At 37.1% G+C, this 21970-nt stretch overlaps 1 protein-coding gene across 4 annotated transcripts in view; it reads right to left on the bottom strand.

Moving 5' to 3' along the window:
• The window catches only part of PPHLN1 (periphilin 1), a 149650-nt gene that overhangs the window by 109965 nt on the left and 17715 nt on the right, over window positions 1-21970 (bottom strand). For 2 of the 4 annotated variants that reach the window (XM_006865311.1, XM_006865310.1), the window contains exons 2-3: window positions 14435-14599; window positions 9451-9512 (exon numbers count right to left, since the gene is read on the bottom strand). In XM_006865311.1, coding sequence (XP_006865373.1) covers window positions 9451-9512; window positions 14435-14599 — 227 coding nt within the window. The remainder of the gene's footprint in view (window positions 1-9450; window positions 9513-14434; window positions 14600-21970) is intronic. The other 2 variants (XM_006865312.1, XM_006865313.1) reach the window with 1 other exon arrangement.

The raw sequence follows: 21970 nt of genomic DNA, 5'->3' as shown, positions 1-21970 counted from the left end.
GCGTTAATTGGGAATCAAGCCTGGTCTCCCCTCATGGAAGACAAGAATTCTACTACTGAACTACCAATAACCCTGTTGTTGTTTCATTCATTGATGGTGGCAAAGGGCACAGAATTCCTAGGTCAGAGATTTAAATTTTTATTACTTATAATGAACATGAACATTATTCACATCAGTTCGCCTGGTCTCCAGACACACAGGTGACAAGATAAAAGCCCAGATGGATACAACACACAAAGTAGGTTTGGGTCACCATTGAGGAACACTGAATGTGGGTAACATACTATTTTATAGCAAGCAAGAAGCAAACATGCTCTCCACCCACAGGAAGGCATTACTTCATTCCTAAAGATTGCAACTGCAAACACAACTCTAAGATATAGTGTAGGGAAATAGCAGCCAGGGCCTTGCATTCTTGGCATATCTTGTTAAAATTATGTGAGAATACAAGAAACCCATGGAGAACTGCCTCTCCTAATAACTATGAGCCAGGTTTCTCAGGGATGGAAAAGAGGAATAAATTATGAAAAACAGAAAGATTTGAATAAAGCATGAAGGACAGATTAGAATTGGGAGAATTCACATGAAAATCTGCTCTGCGGTAAACATAATACTGTATCAAAATAAAGTCAACTATATACACAAAGACATGTATACACCTAGTGTCCAAATCTTGGCTTTAAAGAGTCACTCTGCAATAATGATAATCTGTGTTCCTTGGAGAAATGGCTGATTTTAGGGCTAGCACAGGTAAAGTATGAGATAAAACTTGGGCCAGAAAGTAACAAATTTAACAAAGAATGATGTGGATCAAAACAACAAAAAAGTTAAATGAAAGTGATACTCAATGATCAAATTTGGTCCTCATAAGAATGGTAACCATGGATGACAACCCAGTGAATAATATAGGAATTCATAAATTCACATTTATATAAACAAAGTTGTTTTTTACCAAAAGGATTAGGGGATGGGGGAATAGAGAAAGCTCTGCCAAACAACAGAATACCAAAATAATAAATACAGGCGAATCATTTTACTTAGAAAAATTAATTTGGGAAAGAAACATCAATGATGCTGAAATTATTAAACAAAAATAGAATGAAGAACAACATTCACATAGTTTCAAAACATCTGAACACAAAACATTAATTTTAGAGAGAATAAATTTATACTGAAGAGACTTTGCATACCACAATTAATCAAATTATTAAAGTCAACTAATTAATAAAGGGACAAATTAACAACATGTGCTAACTAATAGATTATAATAAAAATAACGTAGAATCACTTTTAAGTATTTTCTGACCAAAAAATGCATAATGTAGATTTAATTATGAGGAAAACAATATCGTTATTAGGTGCTGTTGAGTTGGTTCCAACTCACAGAGACATTATGCACAACAAAATGAAACACTGCCCAGTCCCTACACCATCCTCACAATCGTGACATTTAAGCCGATCACTGCTGCCACTATGTCAATCCATCTTGTTGGGGAGAATACCCTCTTTTTCACTAATCTTCCACTTTACTAAGTATGATGTTCTCCAGAAACTGGTCCCTCCTGATAACATGGCCAAGAGATGAGAGACAAAGTTTCACCATCCTGGCCCCTAAGGGACATTCTGGTTGTACTTCTTCCAACACAGATCTGTTTATACTTTGGACAGCCCAAGGAACTTTCAACATTTTTCTCCAATACCATAATTGAAATGCATTGATTATTCTATGGTCTGCCTTTCTCATTGTCCAAATTTCACATGCGTATCAGTTTACTGAAAAATACCCTGGCTTGGGTCAGGCATCTTTCCTCTTGAATACTTTTAAGAGGTCTTGTACAGCAGACTTTCCTAATGCAATACTTCGTTTCCTTTCTTGACTGCTGCTTCCATTGAGTGTTGATAGTGGATCCAAGCAAAATAAAGTCTTTAGCAACTTCAATATTTTCTCCATTTATCATGATGTTATTTATTGGTCCAATTGAGAATTTTTATTTTCTTTACATTGAGGTACAATCCATACTAAAGACTATACAGTCTTTGAATTTAATCAGTAAGTACTTTAAGTCCTCTTTGCTTCCTGTATCATATGCATATTGTATCTTCATCAAATCCTGATGTCACCTTCTTTACATAATGCAGCTTCTAGGATTATTTGCTCAACATACAGATCCAGTAAGTACGAGTAAAGGATACAACCCTAGAGCACCCCTTTCCTTATTTTAAACCATTCAGTATGTCCTTGTTATGTTTGAATGACTGACTCTTGGTCTATGTACAGTTTCCACATGAGCACAATTAACTGTTCTGGAATATTCATTCTTCCCAAAACTGTTATCCATAGTTTGTCATGATCCACAGTGGAAAGCCTTTGCATAGTAAATAAAGCACAAGGAAACACCTTTCAGATATTCTCTTTCAGCCAAGATCCATTTGACATTAGCAATGATATCCCTCGTTTCATGTCCTACTGTGAATCCTACGTGAATTTCTGGCAGTTCTCTATCAATGTACTGTTGCAATCAGTTTTCAATTATCTTCAGCAAAATTTTACTTGCCATGTGATGTTAATGATATTATTCTATGATTTCCACATTCCATTAGATCACCTCTTTGGAATGGGAACAGATAAGGATCTCTCCTAATTGACTGGCCAGGCAGATGTCTTCCCAATTTCTTGATATAGATGAATGAGCACCTCCAATGTTGCATGTTTGTTAAAAGATTTCAATTTGTATTCCATCAGTTCCTGGAGTCCTGTTTACGCTAATGCCTTCAGTGCAGCACAAACTTCTTCCTTCAGTAGCACTGGTTCTCAATTATAAGCTGTTTTGTAAATTGGTTGAAGATCAACCATTTGTTTTTGGTACAGTGATTCTGTGTATTCCTTCCATCTTCTTTTGATGCTTTCTGCATCATTCTATATTTTGCTCACAGAATCCTTCAATAATGGTAAGCTGAGGCTTGAATTTTTTTTTTCAGTTCATACCGCTTCAGAAGTGCAACGTGTGTTGTGTGTTCTTCCCTTTCGGTTTTCTAACTCTAGGTCTCTGTACATTTCATTTATAATGCTTTGTCTTCTCAAGCTGCCCTTTGAAATTTTCCATTCAGTTATTTTGTTTCATCATTACTTCCAATCGCCTTAGCTTCTCTACAAGTAAGAACAAGTTTCAGAATCTCTTTTGACATCTATTTTTATCTTTTTTTTTTCTTTCCTGTCTCTTTAAAGACTTTTTATTGCTAGGTTGTTCTTCATATCATCTCACAATTTTGATTTTCAGTCATTTGTGTCTAATCCATCATGTCTGTTCTTTAGATGGCCTCTAAATCCAGCTGGGATATACTCAAGGTCATAGTTTGGCTTTTGTGGATTTGTTGTATAAAATCTGCTTCAGCCTGATCTTTATATGAGCAATTGCTGGTCTGTTATACAATCTACCCCTGGTTTTGTTTTGAGTGATGGTATTGAGCTTCTGCATCTCATCTTCTCACAATCTGATTCCTGTGACAGATTAATAATCTGCTTCAGAGTGAACCTTGGAAGATTGCCCTGCCGATCTACTTCTAAACAATTAGGCATTGAAAATTCTGTGGAGTACAGTATTCCTATGTCACACATGAAACAGCAACAGTATGTGTATGTTTTAAAAGGTAACAAATGAACTGACAGTTTGTAGTATTGTGGTGGCTTGTGTGTTGCTCTGCTGCTGGTAGCTATGCCAAAGGTCACTCATGCTAGACAGGTTGAAGCAGAGCTTCCAGACTAAGACAGACAAGGAAGGAGAGGCAGACGGCTTCTCAGCGATTAGCCTCAGAAACCCTATGCAAGGTCACTATGAGTCAGAATCATCTCTATGGTAATGGGTTTTGGTTTTTCAGATACATGAATATTACATACAGAAGGGAAAAAAGTAAAATGCCAAAAAGAGATAAGGATAAAAATAGAAAACTGACATACATAAAGAAAACTAAAAAGCAAGAAAACGAAAATACATCCAAGAGTTATTTTTCAGTGGAGTTGTTGTTGTTTTTGTTAACTGTCGTCAAGTTAGTTCCAACCAGCTACACTGTATAACATTTCCAAGGAGTCCAATGCTTATCTGACAGTGCTACACTAGGACTCCTCAGGGGAGGGTAGAAATAAACCATTAGCAAATCAAAAAAATTTTAAGACCATTTTTGCTATTTGGCCTTTTATTTCTTCATATAAGTTTTAGCATCAACTTGTCAACCTCCCTAAAAAAGAAAAAAAAAAACAACCTTTTAAGAGTGTTTACTGGAACCATATTGAATTCATGCCTTAATGTGAGAAATACCGAAACACTTATGATACTGACTCTTCCTAGCCTTTGATGTCTTATGTTGCTCCTTTAATTCAGGTCTCCTTTTATGTCTTTTGATGTTACGAAGTGCCATCATGTTGATTTTGAGTCATAGTGACCTTGTATAGGGTTTCTGAGGCTTTAAATCTTTGCGGGAGCAAAAAGCCTCATCTTTCTTCCATTTATGTCTTTTACAAATGACTCATATCACTCTATACAGGTATCAAAAGGAGCCGTGGAAGCAGAGTGGGTTATGAGTTGTTGGGCTGCTAACCGCAAGGTCAGCAGTTAGAATCTACCAGCCACTCCGTGGGAGAAAGATGAGGCTTTCTGCTCCTGTAAAGATTTAAAGCTTCAGGAACCCTATACACAGGAACACCACAACACAAATCCACCACCACCATTAAGATGCTCAGCTGTTAACCACAATATCTGGCGTTTCACTGTACAAAGATGTAGCAGTCTACTTCCACAAAGACTACAGCCTTGGAAACCCTATGGGGCAGTCCTTCTCTGTTTTATAGGGGCTCAATGAGTCTGCATCAACTTGATCAAAGTGTTTGGTATGGTCTATCTATACAGATATCACAAGTGTTTTTTACCTGTATTTCTATTACTCCTTAGTTTTATGTTATAAAAAATATTTTTAACTGTATTTTTCTAATTTATACAACTATAAGCTGATTTTAGTATACTGAATTTTCCTAATTTCTTAATAGTTCTCATAGTATATAGCATAATTACATCATCTATACTTTGTTTTGTTTCTTTAATTCTAACCCTTACACCTTTATTCCTTTTTTTTGTCTTATTGTGAAGGCAGAAACATCCAACACTCTATCAAACAGAAGCAATGATAGCAGACATCATTGCTTTGCGGTGATTTAAAAATATATATATATATCTAATTTTACCATTCAGCATACTAAATGTCCTTTAATCAGGTAAAGGAAATTCTCTTCCATTTCTAGCTTGTTATAAAGTTTTTTTTAAATGGTGGAGTGCTATATTTTATCAAAGCATTTTACAGCATAATGCATCAGACTGCAAAGCCGGTTGAACTGCAAGGTTGGCGGTTCAAGCTCATCAACTGATCCTTGGAAACCCTATACAGGGTCACTATGGGTTGGAAGTGACTCAACGGCACTAAACAACACCTACCCTGGTCCTGACTATCTTTGCACACCTTTAACCATGGACTGCCAGAAAAGTTAACAAATCTGTTTTGAAAGATGTATAGGCACAATAATTCTTGGAAGTGAGGACAGTGAGATATCATCTTGTTTACTTTGTATATACGATGAGAAGAGACAAATCTCTGGAGAAGGAAATCATAAGTAGAGTTGAGTGTCAGCAATAAAATATGAAGACCCTGACTAGATGGACTGAAGCAATGGGCTCAAACACATCTAATATTATGAGAATTCAGGACCAGGCAACATTTTGTTCTGTTATATAAGAGGAAGTTCAAAAAGTTTATGAGAATATTTAATTCCATTTTTCCACAAACTTTGTGTTGTTGTTGTTGTTGTTGTTGTTAAGTGGTGTCGAGTCGATTCTGATCCATAGCGACCCTATACAGGGTTTCTGAGGTTGTAAATCTTTACGGGAGCAGAAAGCCTCATCTTTCTCCCCCAGAACACCTGGTAGCTTCGAACTACTGACAGTGAGATTAGCAGCCCCATACGTAACATTACACTAGAACTCTCATATATGGGGTCACTATTAATTGGTGCCAATTTGACAGTGGCACTGTCTTTTGAACTTCAAGGTCGGTGGTTCAAGCTCACCAGCTGCTCCTTGGAAACCCTATATAGGGTTGCTATGGGGTGGAATGGATTCAAAGGCACTTAACAACAACAAAAAACATGGAGTCCTGGTGTGGCACTGTGGGTTAATGCACCAGACTGCAAAGCTGTTTGAACTACAAGGTTGGTGGTTCAAGCTCACCAGCTGCTCCTCAGAAACCCTATACAGGGTTGCGATGGGTCTGAACCAACTCGATGGCACTTAACAACAACAACCACCATCCCCTCATAATTAATAGTTTCTACAGCGGGTCACATAGACAATTCAATATATCAAGGTGATCACATTATGACTATTGGGTCTTTGCTTCTTACTTGCTATAAAAGGTAAGGAGCATTTAGCACTGGGATGCTCAACTGTGGTGCAACTCACTGTACACAAGAGAGCTTCAAAAAGTTAGTGGGAAATGGCATAAAAAGACACTCAAATTTTCCACGAACTTACTGAAACCCCTTCATGCAGTCACCATCTAGGCTGATCCCTATGTTCCAGGGGACTTGAGGACAGAGAATGAGCACTACCACTACCATGCTGATTCTCATGCTGACTGCTGTGCTGTTGTTAATAAACTGTCTTGATCTGGCCCACTGTCCTTTGGCCTTCCCTCTTGTCTCTGTTCTTGTTGACTCTGATCCATACTCTATGATAATGGGATTCTTACCTGGCATTTTGTAAGAGATCTTTCATAAAATACTTTCATAATTTGCAACAGTACCACTGTGAAATCACATACAAGGGGGAGTCAAAAAGTATTGCTATTAAGGTACCAGCTAATACATGCGGGGTTTATTACAAACAAAATATGCTTTAACATATTTCTGTGATTAGTGGATGGCTGCAGACACACTATCTCATAATATACTTATCTTAGTCTTGGTGTTGTTGCTAAGTGACATCAAGTCGGCTCCAACTCACAGTAACCTTGTATAGCGTTTCCAAGAAGCAACTGGTAGATTTGAACCACTGACTTATGATTAGCAGTTCAATGCTTACCCCACAGCACCACACCAAGAGTACTTTAGAAATGTTGTTGTTGTTAAGTGCCCTCAAGTCAGTTGTGACCCATAACGACCCTGTATATGGTTTCCAAGGAGTGAGTTTGCACTGCCGGCCTTTGCAGTTCAAACAGACTTTGCGGTCAAGCGTATTAACTCAGAGTGCCAGACCTATAGGTGATTTTAAGTTGTTTAAGGCCAAGTCACAATAACTTTAACATCATCCTAAAAATATTGTTGTTGTTATTAAGTGTTATACAGTTGGTTCTGACTCACAGCGACCCTGTTCAGGGTTTCTGGAAAAATCTTAATAGAGTGCCATAAAGAATTTTATTTTGTGCCAAGAATAAAAATAGTTTTGAAGTCAAGGTTATTATGAAATTTTTAACAAAACAAGTGGACATCATCCCAAATCACTGAAGCTTTATCACAAGTTATCAGAATGCAGCCCCACAAAAAAAAAAAAAAAAAAAAAAGTTTTTAGATGGGTCAAGCATTTTAAGGTAGGTCAGGAAGACCTCAAAGATGAGTCAAGACGGCAAGACAGTCAACCTTGATGAATTAAGAAACTGTGGCTGAAGTTTAAAAGCCAGTGGAAGATGGTAGAATTTTCATTGATGTAACAGCTATTGAAATTCAGATTTCACATGGATCACCATTTTCAATTTTAAGCGAACATCTTGACCTCAGCAGCCTTTGTTGCATGAAGATCAGCTAGCTCAAAGATCAGCCCTTTCTATCAATTTCTAATCTTTGCATCAGTCTTTTAAGCAAGATCAAAGGTAAGATGATTTTATGGAACAAATCATAACTGGCTTACCAATATGACCTAAAAAGCAAGGTCCAATCAGCCAGTTAAATTCAAGGCACAGAAGTAGGCTCAGAAGGATAAGTCCATTTTTTTCTGGAATTCTAAAGGGGTAATATTGACAGATTTTCTTGAAGGATGCAAAATGGATCACAAGTGCTTATTATGAAGAAGTTTTAAGAAAAACTGAAAACTGCACTAGTGAAGAAAAGCCAGGAGAATTGTTTTCCATTACGACAATGGACCTGCTCATTTATCAAGAGCAGCAAGGGCTGTCCGACGAGAATTTAATTGGGATACCTTACAGCATCCATCTATACAGCCCTGATCTTACCCCTTCAGATGTCTTGTTCTCAAAACTCAAAGAACATAATTTGAGTCCCTCAAGGATGGTACAAATGCTACTTTGATGTATTTTCAATCAGAGCACAGAATTCTTCAGGAAAATATTAGAGATATGGAAACACTACCTTCAGAAGTATATAAACTAAGATGGCAAATATATCAAGAAATAATAGCTTCATATTTTGATATTTTTAGTAAGGGTTTCTACAATTTTATGTAAATACTTTTTACTTACCCTGTCAACAAACTGTCAATTTAGTTAAATCTGTACCTCTTTTTTCCTAACTATTCTTTCAGATGTCTAAAAAAATCACTGAGGTCTTTCCCAAACAAATTGCCAACAAAACTTTATCAATCAAAATAAAGCAACTAATAGAAAGCCAAATAAATCACTCTGCAAAGATACAAAAACTTGAAGAAGAATAATCTTGAAGAAATGCCTTACCTTCTATTTAAGCAAACACATACCTTATAATTCATACTATATATTATGAATACAACTAAGGTTACTTGTTATTGTTAAGTGCAGGCTCACCGCAACCCCATATAGGGTTTCCATAGAGCAGCAGGTGGATCTGAACTGCTGAACTTTCAGTTAGCAGTCCAGTGCTTATCCTATAGCACCACACCTGGACTCCAAAGCTACTCATTGTTGATGTTAAATGCCTTCACATCTGTTCCAACTTATAATGACTCTGAATTGGGTTTCAGAGAAGTAGCTACTGAGTTTTAACTACCAACTTTGCAATTCAAACCAACCTCACAGTCCACTGCTTTATGCTACAGTGCCACACCAGAAACCCAAGGCTCCTCATTAGTAACCATAAAAATAGTACTTGTATTCTATTTTAATAGTTACTTGATGAAAACATATCAATAGCTCAAATATTTTAAATATATATTTTTATTAAGTGTGCCTGTAGGCAGGCAGCTGGCTTGAAGAATGTACCCTTTGGAGGTTTAAATGAATATATATTTTTTGGTTTATAAGTGTACATCAAATATTTTTGCCTTGTTCATTTGTGAAATGTAAGATGTAAATGAAGAGCCACCAAGAGGAAGTAACATAAATGTTGCTACAGGTAAAAGGATTGTGATAAATAATAATAATAGTAATAAAAGTTTAATTTGACCCAGTATCAAAGGAGTTCTCTTATTTGTTTCATCTTTTTACCTGTATTCGGATTGTCGACCTCCGGAATGATCATCTCTTGGCCATCTATAGCCAGATTCATCCTGTAACATAAAATTGAGAATTTTTTAAATACTATTTTGGCCAAGCAGGATATCTAGTAGCACTGGAAACTACCTTGTATGCCAAAATAATCTAAGAACAGAAAATACTTTTGAGTTTCCCTGAACTTTGAAAGCATAAAAAAGAAAAGAGACAGCAAGTCATCCATTTCAACAACTAAAACTGTGAAGGACAGAGAACCCTGTTACCATTCATTCCTATTTAAATGCTTAAATTCTTGCTTTGGTGAGCTCAAATGGCTGTATTGCCAAAGACACATATACCAACATCATAAGTGACAGACAGCTTTAGGATAAAGGTTAAATTTAATCAAGTATGCGCTTTTCCACTTTCATTTTACTCTTCCTTCTGTCAAGACCTTTCACTGTCTTTCAGATTCAGGCCCAATGAAGAGCTTGCTACTTGCCCAATTCTCTTGTTCAAGCTTTTATTTCTCACTTTGCTGTTGTTAAATGACACCAGGTTTGAACCACAGACCTTTCGGTTACCAGTCCAGTGCTTATCCTACAGCATGACACCAGGACTCCCATTAAAAACCATAATTTGAAACAATATAATGAGAAATTTTCAAGAAAACTAGTAACAAAATGGTAGATGCTCTTCTTTAACAGAAATTAATGTAAACATAAATGCATTAATGCTTCAATCAGGTAAGCATGGCAGATTGGATAAAATAACATGAATTATCTACATGCCATTTACAACAGACACGCCTAGGAACAAATACACAAACAGAATGAAAACAAAAGGATGGGGGAGTACACAATCTAAACAAATAATAATCAGAAGAGAGCAGGTATGGCAATTTTAGTATCTGACAAGCAGACTTTAAGGCAGAAACTATTATAACAAAGAAAGACACTATATAATGATAAAAGGGTCAATTCAACAATATAAAACGATTATGAAATGTATGCACCTAATCTCACAGCCCTAGAATTTATGACGCAAACACTGACAGATTTGAAAGGAGAAATAGACAAGTGTACAATAACAGCAGAAGACTCTCTAATATACCACTTTTGATAATGCAGAAAGCAAGCAAAAAGATCATAAAGAAACAGAAGACTTGAAGAACACTATTAACCAACTAGACCACACTGGAGGACAAACACTGGACTACTAACTGAAGGTCAGTGTTTTAAACCCACCAGATGCTCCTTGGAAATCCTATACAGGATTGATGTGAGTCGGAACCAACTCAACTATACTTAACAACAATACATTAATAGCACAACATACATTCTCAGGTAAAACCAGAAACAAAGCAAGTCTCAATACATTTTCAAAGACTGAAATTATACCAAGTGTCTTTTCTGATCACAATGCAATGAAACTAGAAACTAACAGAAACAAAAGTGGAAAATACATACACACTAAATCACACACTGATAAGCAACCAATAGGCCAAAGAGGAAATGAATAGAAAAATCTCAAAAATACTTAAAAGTTGAACAAGGAAACCAAAACATACTAAATAAAACCTACAGGATGCAGTGAAGGCAGTACCAAGAGGGAAATATATAGCAAAAATGAGTCCTGGTGTGCTTCTGTGAGTTAATGTGTTGGACTACAAGGTTGATTGGAACCACAAGGTTGGCAGTTCAAGCTCACCAGCCACTCCTTGGAAATTCCATACAGGGTCATTATGAGTTGGAACTAACTCTATGGCACTTAACAACAACCTATAGAAATAAATGGTTACAATGAAAAAGAAAATTCCAAATCAATAACTCTAAACTTGAGGTACAAAAAAGAAAAGCAAATTAAGCCCAGAACTACCAGGAAAAAAAAAAGTAATAAAGATCAGAGAAAAAAATATATGAAGTTTAAAAGGGAAAAAAAAAATTTAACAAAACCCAAAAACTGGCTTTCCAGTGTGGGGTTTAAAAAAAAAAAAAAATTAAATTGACCACCACTGACTAAACTAACAAAGAAAAAGAGAGAATGTGCAAATGTTAGAGAAAAACGTAGAGACATTGCTACTTACCCTACATAAGTAAAAGGGATTGTAAAGAATACTATGAATGGTTGTTGTTGTTGTTGTTGTTGTTAAGTGCCGTCGGGTCGGTTCCGACCCATAGCGACCCTGAACAGGGTTTCCAAGGCTGTAAATCTTTACGGGAAAACAAAACCTCATCCTTCTCCCACGGAGCAGCTGGTAGTTTCAAACTGCTGACCTTGTGTTTCGCAGCCTGATTCCTAACCACTATGCTACCAGATGAATGGTTAAAGGCCAACAAATTAGATAACTTAGAGGAAATGGACAAATTCCTTGAAACACAAACTCCCTGCAATGACTCAAGAGAATTAGGAGACCACAACAGACATAAAAGTGAAGAAATTGAATCAGTTATCAAATACCTTCTAACAAAGAAACGTCCTGGACCAGAGGGCTTCACTGGGAATTCTATCAAACATTTCTAAAGTTGACTTTAATCCTATATAAACTTTTCTAAAAAAACAGAAGAGGAGAAAATATTTCCTGCTTTTATGAGGCAAGTTATTACAACCTGATACAGACAAAAGACAAAGACATCACAATAAAACCACAGACCAATACCCCTAATGACTACAAATGTATTAATACTCAACAAAAACTAAACTGAACCAAAAACTTATTAAAAAAGAAAATGATACTTACTGATAAAGCTATGTAAGGGACCTTCAAAAAGTTCATAGAAAATGGAATTAGAAGATCATGAAATCTTTCCATGAACTTTTTTGAAGCCTCCTCACATTAGAACAATAGTAGTATTAAGTTTAAAATTAATCAAAGAAAATACATTTTGTCCTCAAGTCCTGGTGTGGCACTATAGGATAAGCACCTGACTGCCACCCACGAGGTCAGCAATTCAAACCCACCAGTTGCTCACAGGGTGACTGAGTCTGAACTGACTCAGCAGTGCACAAAAGGCATACATATTTACAAAGGTACACCCCAAATTACTTTAGAATTTTACATAAATATGCTAATTACATAACAATGAGAAACACTAATTTAGCTTAAGTGAATTATCTTCATATCTCTTTAGCACCACATGACCTGCTCTCAAGTTAAGTCAAATGTACCGATCATTTTTCTTTTCAATATATTAAACTATAAAGAAAACAGAAAACTCAAAAGCTATAATGAAAAGTTGGATCAAACAAGCAGTTTGCTTTATATACCTGAACTCTGATTAAGAATTGTCATCAGACAAAATTTGCTGGTTTTAAGAAAATTTAGAGAAAATGTTGTGTACTGTATGAAGACAAACACAACATGTGCCAAAAAGAGAAAAAAAAATGTTGTAGAGGCACTGTTATGCTGTAAGTTGTTAAAAAAAACAATATATATATATATTAATGTACTCATGAGGTTTCCTATAAAAATTGGTCCAATGAACCCAGAATTCCCTGTTTATACTGCAGGGTTTTAAAATGATAGATAACATCTATTTATGCAAAGGCCAAACTGCTTCTCCCTAGACTACCGAGAAGACAGACTTTGATGGCAGCATTTTCTAGAATAGAGGTAATACATATTTACTTTTCCAACACTGTTTCCTCTTCATTAAAGAACAGCCTAACATTTAAACTTGAACAAAATAAAAACCAATTCTTTGAGAATTCCATAAGTTCTAACACCCCAAATATTACCTACCTCTAACCACTGAGGGAGCTCTGGTAGCGTAGTGGTTATGAATCGGGCTGCAAACCTTAAGGTCAGTGGTTCAAAACTACCAACCGCTCCGCGGGAGAAAGATGCGGCTTTCTACTCCTGTAAAGATTTACACCCTTGCGAACCCTGTACAGGGTCGCTATGGGTCGGAACTGACTCGACGGCACTTAACAACAACAACAACAACCACTGCCATCATACTGATTCTGACTCATGGAGACCCTGTAGGACAGAGTAGAACTGCTCCATCAGGTTTTCTAAGACTAAATCTTTACAGCAGCAGACAGCCTCATCTTTCTCCTGAAATCCCAAGCTTTAAGGGTAAAAAAAAAAAAACAAAAAAAAAACCCACCCAAACACTGAACAGTCTCATTACCACTTTAGAATTGTCAAGTGTCACTATGATGTAGAAGAAAGAGAATCAAATTTCCATAATACGTACCCTTAATAAATCATCCTACCTCCATTTCTTCAAATGTAAAATAGGAAAATTAATTCCAAGGGTGAGTGTACGGTCAAATTTAATTATATATACAATATTTTAAAACGTTACTGTTAATTACAATATTATATACAGAAGGGGGAAATGGGAAAAGGTCCAGTAGAGCTTTTAACAACCCAACTTGACAGAAATTGCATCAAGAAATAGTTTTAATCATGATCAGTGACAGACTACCACTGAAATATTAAATATATTCTATTAGATTAGTAATGATGATAAAAGAAACTAATTATAGAAATAGTAAAGATAGCAGCTAACATTTTTAAATTGCTTACCATATGACAATGTTGAGTCTGAATTGCAGACTCAAAAATGAGTCTGAATCGCAACAATCTTAAGTGTTTCATTAAAATGCAAAAAGTATTAAGTGGGCACATCCAGCAAAGATGGCAATTACTTGCTCATCATTTATTGATGAGTTTTCACCAAGACAATACATCACTTTTATCTGGTTCTGCAAATCCTTACCAATTTAAGGGGTAAAAAAAAAAGCAGGCTAGTTGGAATTAATGTCATACAGATAAAAGTAGAGTGATCCAGAGTGCTTACCCACTTTGTTCAGCACCCCAAGATTCTTGACTACCAATTTCCAATTGAGAGCTCCAACAAACAATTTAAGAGCATCAAGCAGGAAGTGTTTATTCAACTGTCTCTAAGTCCAGTCACATAATTTTTTTCCATTACATGAATTTTAACTTATAAGAAATAACAATTAATACATGGGGAAATTTACATACTCCTCTGTGAGGTGGACCACTTCTTCGATCATGAGAAAAACTGCGGCCCTCGTCATATTCTTGGTAATCAACATGACTGTAATATCTATTGTTGCTTCCTTCACCAGGTCTGTCTAGTAGTGGTGGTTTCTTTGGCACAATATTAACTACTCTATGGTAGCCATCCTAAAACAGACAAAAAGAAAAATATAAAAATCACTAATTTCTCTATTTTGTGTTGGATAGGTTTTCAAAACGCACAGGAGGTCGTGTCCTTAAATCAAAAAGCATAAATGTATAAACAAAGATGCATTAATGAAATAATGTGACTATAGCTAATAACAAGATCTTCAAATAGATTAAAGGTACAAAAAGTTCAATGAAGCAAGCAAGGTATTCAAAATAACATGTAGCAATGCTAAAAATCAATTCGAATTTTAAAAATATATTTTTATCATTATAACACAACAAAAGCTACAGACAATAAAAACGTTACATTAGCTTTAATCTTTAGTTGCCTATAGATTTTAGGAATTAAACTAAGATTTAAAAATAAAATTCATCTTGGTCTACTATGTTTGAACTATATGTTCCTAAGATATCAAGAGTTTTACACATACGCAACAGCAAACAGGGAGATGATACTGAGCTGTGAGGATTAAAAGGTAACATTATAAGGAAACATTATTTTACTTTAAAAAAACAACACACAACATTACTTTAAATTTGGAAACAAAATAGAATTTAATATAAAATCCAAACTAATTTTTAAGGTAACATGTTGCTAATGTTCTAAAGTTATAGAAACTGGGTGGGTTTCTTGTAGGGTTGGAAGATAAAATAGAGAATACTTGTCTTAGGTTAGAAGTTGTTCTAAAACAAATGAACAGAAACTACTAACAACAGTAGCAAAACTCAGATGCAAGAGTTCATGAAAAGAGGAAAACAGTTATACACACAACCCTGCAATAGTGAATATCTATTAAGTAAATGCAGAGTCCTAGTATAGCACTGTAGGTTAAGCACTGGACTGGTAACCACAAGGTTGTCAGTTCAAACCCACAAGCCATTCCTCAGAAATTCTATACAGGTTCTCTGTGAGTCAGAACCGACTTGGTAGCCATTAACAACAAGCAACATAAGTAAGTGCATGGATAGACATACAGGCTGAACAGAAATGGGAAGGAGATTATATATAGGCTTGACAAGAGGGTATTTCTACATTGTTATTTACCTTTGCTGCAAATATACCTACGAATATGAAACATACAAGGGGCAAAGTTATGACATCTTCTTAGACATAACTTAACACCTTGAGGGTATAAGTTGCTGGGCCTAGGGGCTCAGGACCACAGTCTCAGGAGACACCGAGGTCAACTGGCATAACACAGTCCACAATGACAGTGTTCTACATCCTACTTTGGCGAATAGTGACTAGAATCTTAAATGCTTGTAAGCAGCCATCTATTGGTGCAACTATTACTCTCTCCATGTGGAGAAAAAAGAAGCATTATGAAAACTGAAGATGCTTCTAATCAATCATTCCAATGGACCAATGGAGCAGGTTAACATCAGTTACCACAATTCTGAGATAAGAACTAGATGGTGCCCAGCTAGCTACCACCTGTTCTGAAAGAGATCACATTATAATGTCCTGGATAGAGTGGCAGAAAAACATGGAAAACTCAAAATCAGAAAAAAGACCAGGCTTACTGGTAGGGTAGAGAATGGTGGAACACAGAGATGACGGGTGAGCCTTAGTCAATCTTCAGGTCTGGAAATGAACTCACCCCTTTAGCTGAAACAATAGACTATAAGGAAAACAATAACACTAGACCTCTTAGAATACCAAAAGGGCAGCATTTACTCAAGGACAAAGTGCAGAAGGGTTAGGAAAGAAAGAAGAATGAAAACAGGAAACAAAGGGAAGAAGTAGGACAAGAGATGTTTCACTGTGGGGATGAGAGTCAATGAGACAAAACAAAATGTGTATGAACTGTTGATTTTAAATTGATATTCTACTCTGTAAACCTTCACACAATTCACAATTTAAAAAATTCAGAAACAAAATTTTTTTAAAACTGAAGCAGATGAATGTTGTTGTTAAGTGCTGTTGAGTCGGTTCCAACTCACAGCAACCGTGTATGTTTCCAATAAGCAACTGGTGGATTTGAACCACCACTTGGCGATTAGCAGGTCAGTGCTCATCTTACAGCACCACGCCAGGCCTCTAAGTAAAGGAATGTGTATTCATAAATAATCTGGCCCTGGGCTTTCATGACAAATCACTCTATTAATACCAAATGACATATATGTGAAAGAGCGCTGAAGAACAAAGTTATCAAGATGAAAAAGACATGATCAATAAGAGTTAACATATTTGGAACAATCCCCCCACTCTCACCAGAAAAAAACATACACCCAGCATTCACGGATGAGTACTTTACCATCCTAAGCTTTAGTTACCTTATTTGTAGAATGGAACTATATTAATACCAACTTCATGGGGTGGCATAGTGGTTAAACATATGACTGCTAACAGAAAGGTCAGTGGCTTAAACCCACCAGCTGCTCCACAAGAGAAAGAAGTGCCAGTCTGCTGCTGCTATAAAGATTATTGTTGTTAAATGCTATCCAGTCAGTTTTGACTCAAAGTGATCCTGTATAGGATATCCGCTGAAGAGTGGCAGGTAGGTTTGAACTGCTGACTTTGTGGTTAGCAGTCTAGTACTTATCCTACAGCGCCATACCAGACAGCCTTGGAAATCCTATGGAGCAACTCTACTCTGTCCTATAGGGTTGCTGTGAGTTGGAATCAACTCACAGAAATGGGTTTGCAGAACTAAATAAGAAATGGAATGTAAAGCAGGTAGTACAGAGTCTAGAACACAAGTGCTCCCAAAAAAATAAGTTCCCTATTTTGATTACTACCTTTGCAAATCTACAAAAGACTAAATTCCCGGGAGTGTCGATTTCCTTAAATTATGTATTAGCATTAATAAATATAACTATTCAATTACTATGTACCATTAAATTTCCCTATGGGAGAATATCTGACAATGTGCAAGGAAAAACTAAAATTAATAGTTCATGATCAACACTGGCTGGCGTATTTAACTTTAAGGTTAGTTGTTCAAACCCACCAGTCACTCCTTGGAAACCCTATGCAGGATTGCTGTAAGTTGAAATCAGCTTGACTGCACTTAACAATAACATCTATTAGAGAGGTATGACAAGACCTATTTTTCTCCCACAAGAATAAGGTGATTTTCATTTGTTTGAAAGAGATTTAATACGTATATATACATACATGTACATATGTATATGGAGTCCTGGTGTGAGCGCCATGGGCTAATGTGTCAGACTGCAAATGTTGTTTGAACTGCAAGGTCAGTGGTTCAAGCTCAATAGCTGTTCCTTGGAAACCCTATACTGGGTCGGAATTGACTCAACTGCACAAAACAACAAAAACATTTATGTATATGTATATTATGTATGTATATATTTTGTTATAAGACATATAGGATAAGTTGTAAAAACGAAAAACACTAAAGTTTGAGATTCTGGGAATTTTAAGTATCAAAAATTTCTCACTTATATATAACTTACCCTTTAAAACAAAACATTTTTCTGAACATTTACTACAGGTCCCTGCCATGACGCAGTATCTCTAGTCAGCAGCTGAGTAATCAGGTTAGTGAGAGCTCCTCTATGCAATCGTGTATTTAATTTCCAAAACAAACAGTAATTACCCCAAAACACAAAGGTGTATTTTTAACAGCACATACACTGTTAATATGGTTAAAGAGAAATAAACAAATGAAGGAATTTTTTAAAAATACAAAACAGTAAGATGTGCAATTTCTATTCAGTAATACTGCTGGCTACACACAAAGGTGAGATGCCGTCGAATTTGAAAAAAAAAAATGGCACTTGAACAACAGCTATGTATTGGATGTTATAACCTCACAGGCATCATAAATTTGAGCCCAGAGTAAGAAATGCTTTTGACTGATATCTTCTAATAGATCTATATATTCTGGGCATCATAACAAGTTTCTCATACTTGTATTCTTAGAAAATCTTATACTTTTTTTTATCATAGTATACTAACTACACAATACTGACCTAAAAATCCATTCAAGGAAAAGTTGTTGTTGTTAGGTGCCATCAAGTCGGTCCCGACCCATAGTGACCCTATGCACAGCAGAACTAAACACTGCCTGATCCTGGGCCAACCTCACTACTGTTGCCATGCTTGAGTCCATTATGCTGCCACTTGGCCAATCCATCTCGTTGGGGGTCTTCCTCTTTTTCTCTGACCCTCCCTCCACCTTACCAAACATGATACCCTTCTCCAGCGACTGCTCCCTCCTGGCAATATGTCCAAAGTATGAGAGACGAAGTTTGGCCATCATGGCCTCCAAGGAGCACTTTGGCTTCACTTCTTCCAAAACGGATCTATTGGTTCTTCTGGCAGCCCATGGCACTATCAATATTCTCCTCCAACACCACAACTCAAAGGCATCAATTCTTCTACGGTCTTCACTGTCCAGCTTTCACATGCTATGAGGTTACTGAAAATACCAGGGCTTGGGTCAGGCATACCTTAGTCCTCAAGCTGACATCTTTGCTCTTCAACATTTAAAAAAGGTCTTATGCAGCAGATTTGCTTAATGCAATACTTTGTTTGATCTCTTAACTGCTACTTCCTTGAGTGTTGATAGTTGATCCAAGAATGAAGTCCTTGACAACTTCAATCTTTTCTCCGTTGATAATAATGCTGTTTATTGGTCCAGTGGTAAGGATTTTTGTTTTCTTGACATTGAGATATAATCCATACTGAAGGCTGTGGTCTTTGATCTTTATCAGTAAATGTTTTAAGTCATCATCTGCATATCGCAGGTTGTTAATGAGTCTTCCTCCAATCCTGATGCCACGTTTTTCTTCATAGAACCCAGCTTCTCGGATTATTTGCTCGGCATACAGGTTGAATAAGTATGGTGAAAGAATACAACCTTGTCGCACACCTTTCTTAATTTTAAACCACTCAGTGTTCCCATGTTCTGTTCAAACAACTGTCTCTTGGTCCAGGTACAGATTCCTCATGAGCACAATAAAGTGTTCTGGAATACTCATACTTCCCAATGTTGTCCATAGCTTGTCATGATCCACACAATTGAAAGTTTTTGCATAGTCAATAAAGCACAGGTAAACATCTTTCTGATACTCTGTGCTTTCAGCCAAGATCCAGCGGACATCAGCAATGATATCCCTCATTCCATGGCCTCTTCTGAATCCTACTTGAACCTCTGGAAGTTCTCTGTCAATGTATGATTATAGCCATTTTTGTATTACCTTTAGCAAAACTTTACTCCCATGAAATATCAAAGAGATAGTCCGATGACGATTTCCGATGATTTCTGTTGGGTCACCTCTTTGGAATGGGCACAAATATGGATCTCTTCCAATCAGTCGGCCAGATAGTTGTCTTCCAAATTTCTTGGCAGAGATGAGTGAGTGCCTCCTGTGCCGCCTGACTTTCTTGAAAGATTTCAATTTTTATTCCATCAATTCCAAGGAAAAGTAGAAGACGTTTTCTGTGGGTGTTAAGTTTTTAAATTTAGTTTTCTGTATGGGAAAGATGTAAGAGTTCAAATATATTACAAATGTTATTATTTCTGGTTCGGTGGAATGTGAAAGAGGGGACGTGGTGTGGAAGAGAGCAAAATTACCCGTGTTGAACAATATTCCAATTAAACGTAACTTCCAAGTTTAACCCATGTTGGGTATACAGAAGGACACTGTCTGTGTAGCCAGCAGTATTACTGAACAGACAGATGTTGCACATCTTACTGTTTTGTATTTTTCTAAAGTCCTTCATTTGATTATTTCTCTTTAACCATATTAGCAGTGCATGTGTGTTTAAAATTACATTGTGTGCGAGAAGCCTCTGGATTTTTATAAAAAATTACTTTGTCATACATAAGCTAAAGTGGATATGTTCTAGATTAATTTTGACTGTGGAGACATGCAACTGGAAGTCAAAGCCTGACATCACACTGGTTTATCAAAAAAGAGAGAGCAAAGCTGGAAGATGCGTTTGTTTTTTTCAGTTCTAAATGTTAATGGATGCTTGCCTAGTGGTTTTGGCTACTAGTCCTCTGTTAATAGTTATCAGTCACCTGAAGGCCACAATTCTATTAACAAAATGGTGGCTGTGAAGTTATCATTTTTCTATCTTCAAAATGTTCCATTCACAAGATCAAACACTACCTCTTAAGATTATATTCAGCATTGAAAACAAATCGAAACCTAGAAAAGAAGTAAAATCAAAACAATATGGAGGGCGGGGCTTGATGGCGGCTAAGGTGAAGATGTAGTGAAGGTCTCCGTCAGCAATAACTCAGAATTGCAGGCAAAAAAGAGGCAAGACAGAGCTCCAAAACTCGGACCCACAGAGATAGGAATAGTTTAAAGGTTTGAAGGCTTATATAGCCTGTGGAATTTGGAGCTGAGGCAGGAAATCGTGTACTTTTGAATCTGCCCGGCCAGGCATGGAGGCCTGAGCCCACATCCTGGGCAAGTCCAAGCGGCAGGACGAAATAGGAGCCGCAGAGTCACAACAGAAACACGCAGCGGGAACCTTGGGGGAAAAAAAGGTGCATAGAATACTCTGCCGATTTTGCGTGGTTCCGATTTTATTTTTTTTTTCTTTGGTGTCGGGTAATAAGTGCGCTCACGGTTTGCCCACCTACATTCAAGTGAATAGAGGTAGGGACTTAGCCGAGTGGCCACGACCCACCCTCACCGCAGGTGGATTACTCTGCCAGGAACTCACGCTCAGCCCCAGCTGAGACGCGGATTTGGTAGGCCTTTTTGCACTGGGTTGAGAGGGGTCCTGGCGTAGGGCTGTGGATTAAGTTGCCGCACCGCAAATTCTTTTGAACTGCAAGGTCGGTGGTTCAAGCTAACCAGCCGCTCCTTAGAAACCCTATACAGGCGACGCGTATGTGCTTACTGTTTGGTCGGCTTTTTCTCACTGGTTTGACAGGCGTCCCGGCGTAGCGCAGGGGGTTAAGGTGCCACTGTAAAAAGCCTTTTGAACTGCAAGGTCAGTGGCTCAAGCTCACTGGCCACTCCTCAGAAACCCTACACGGGAGACGCGGATGTGTATCCTATTTTCTCTGTTTTTTTTTGTTTTTTCGCTGGTTTGAGAGGAGTCCCTGCATAGCACTGTGGGTTGAGGTGCCACACTGCAGAGCCTTTTGAACTGCAGGGTCGGTGGTTTGGGCTCACCAGCCGCTCCTCGGAGACCCTATGCAGGGTCGCTACGGGTCGGAATTGACTCGAAAGCACCTAACAGTAGGGAGAGGAGGGCAGAGGTGACTGAAAGAGAGTTAGGACATTAAAAAAATACTTACATTAAGCTACAGATTTTTTTTTTCTTTTTCTTTTTTCTTTCTTCTTCCTCTTTTTCTTCTCCACCCCACTCTCCCTTTTTTGTGATTAAAGACTGCTGTATTTAGTCTTGTTTTCGCTGGTGCTGCATTATTT

This window comes from Chrysochloris asiatica, unplaced genomic scaffold, assembly GCF_000296735.1.
Source record: "Chrysochloris asiatica unplaced genomic scaffold, ChrAsi1.0 scaffold00077, whole genome shotgun sequence".
NCBI classification, from domain to species: domain Eukaryota; kingdom Metazoa; phylum Chordata; class Mammalia; order Afrosoricida; family Chrysochloridae; genus Chrysochloris; species Chrysochloris asiatica.
The sequence above is the reverse complement of the archived record's forward strand: the minus strand, read 5'-3'. Positions and strand labels throughout refer to the sequence as shown.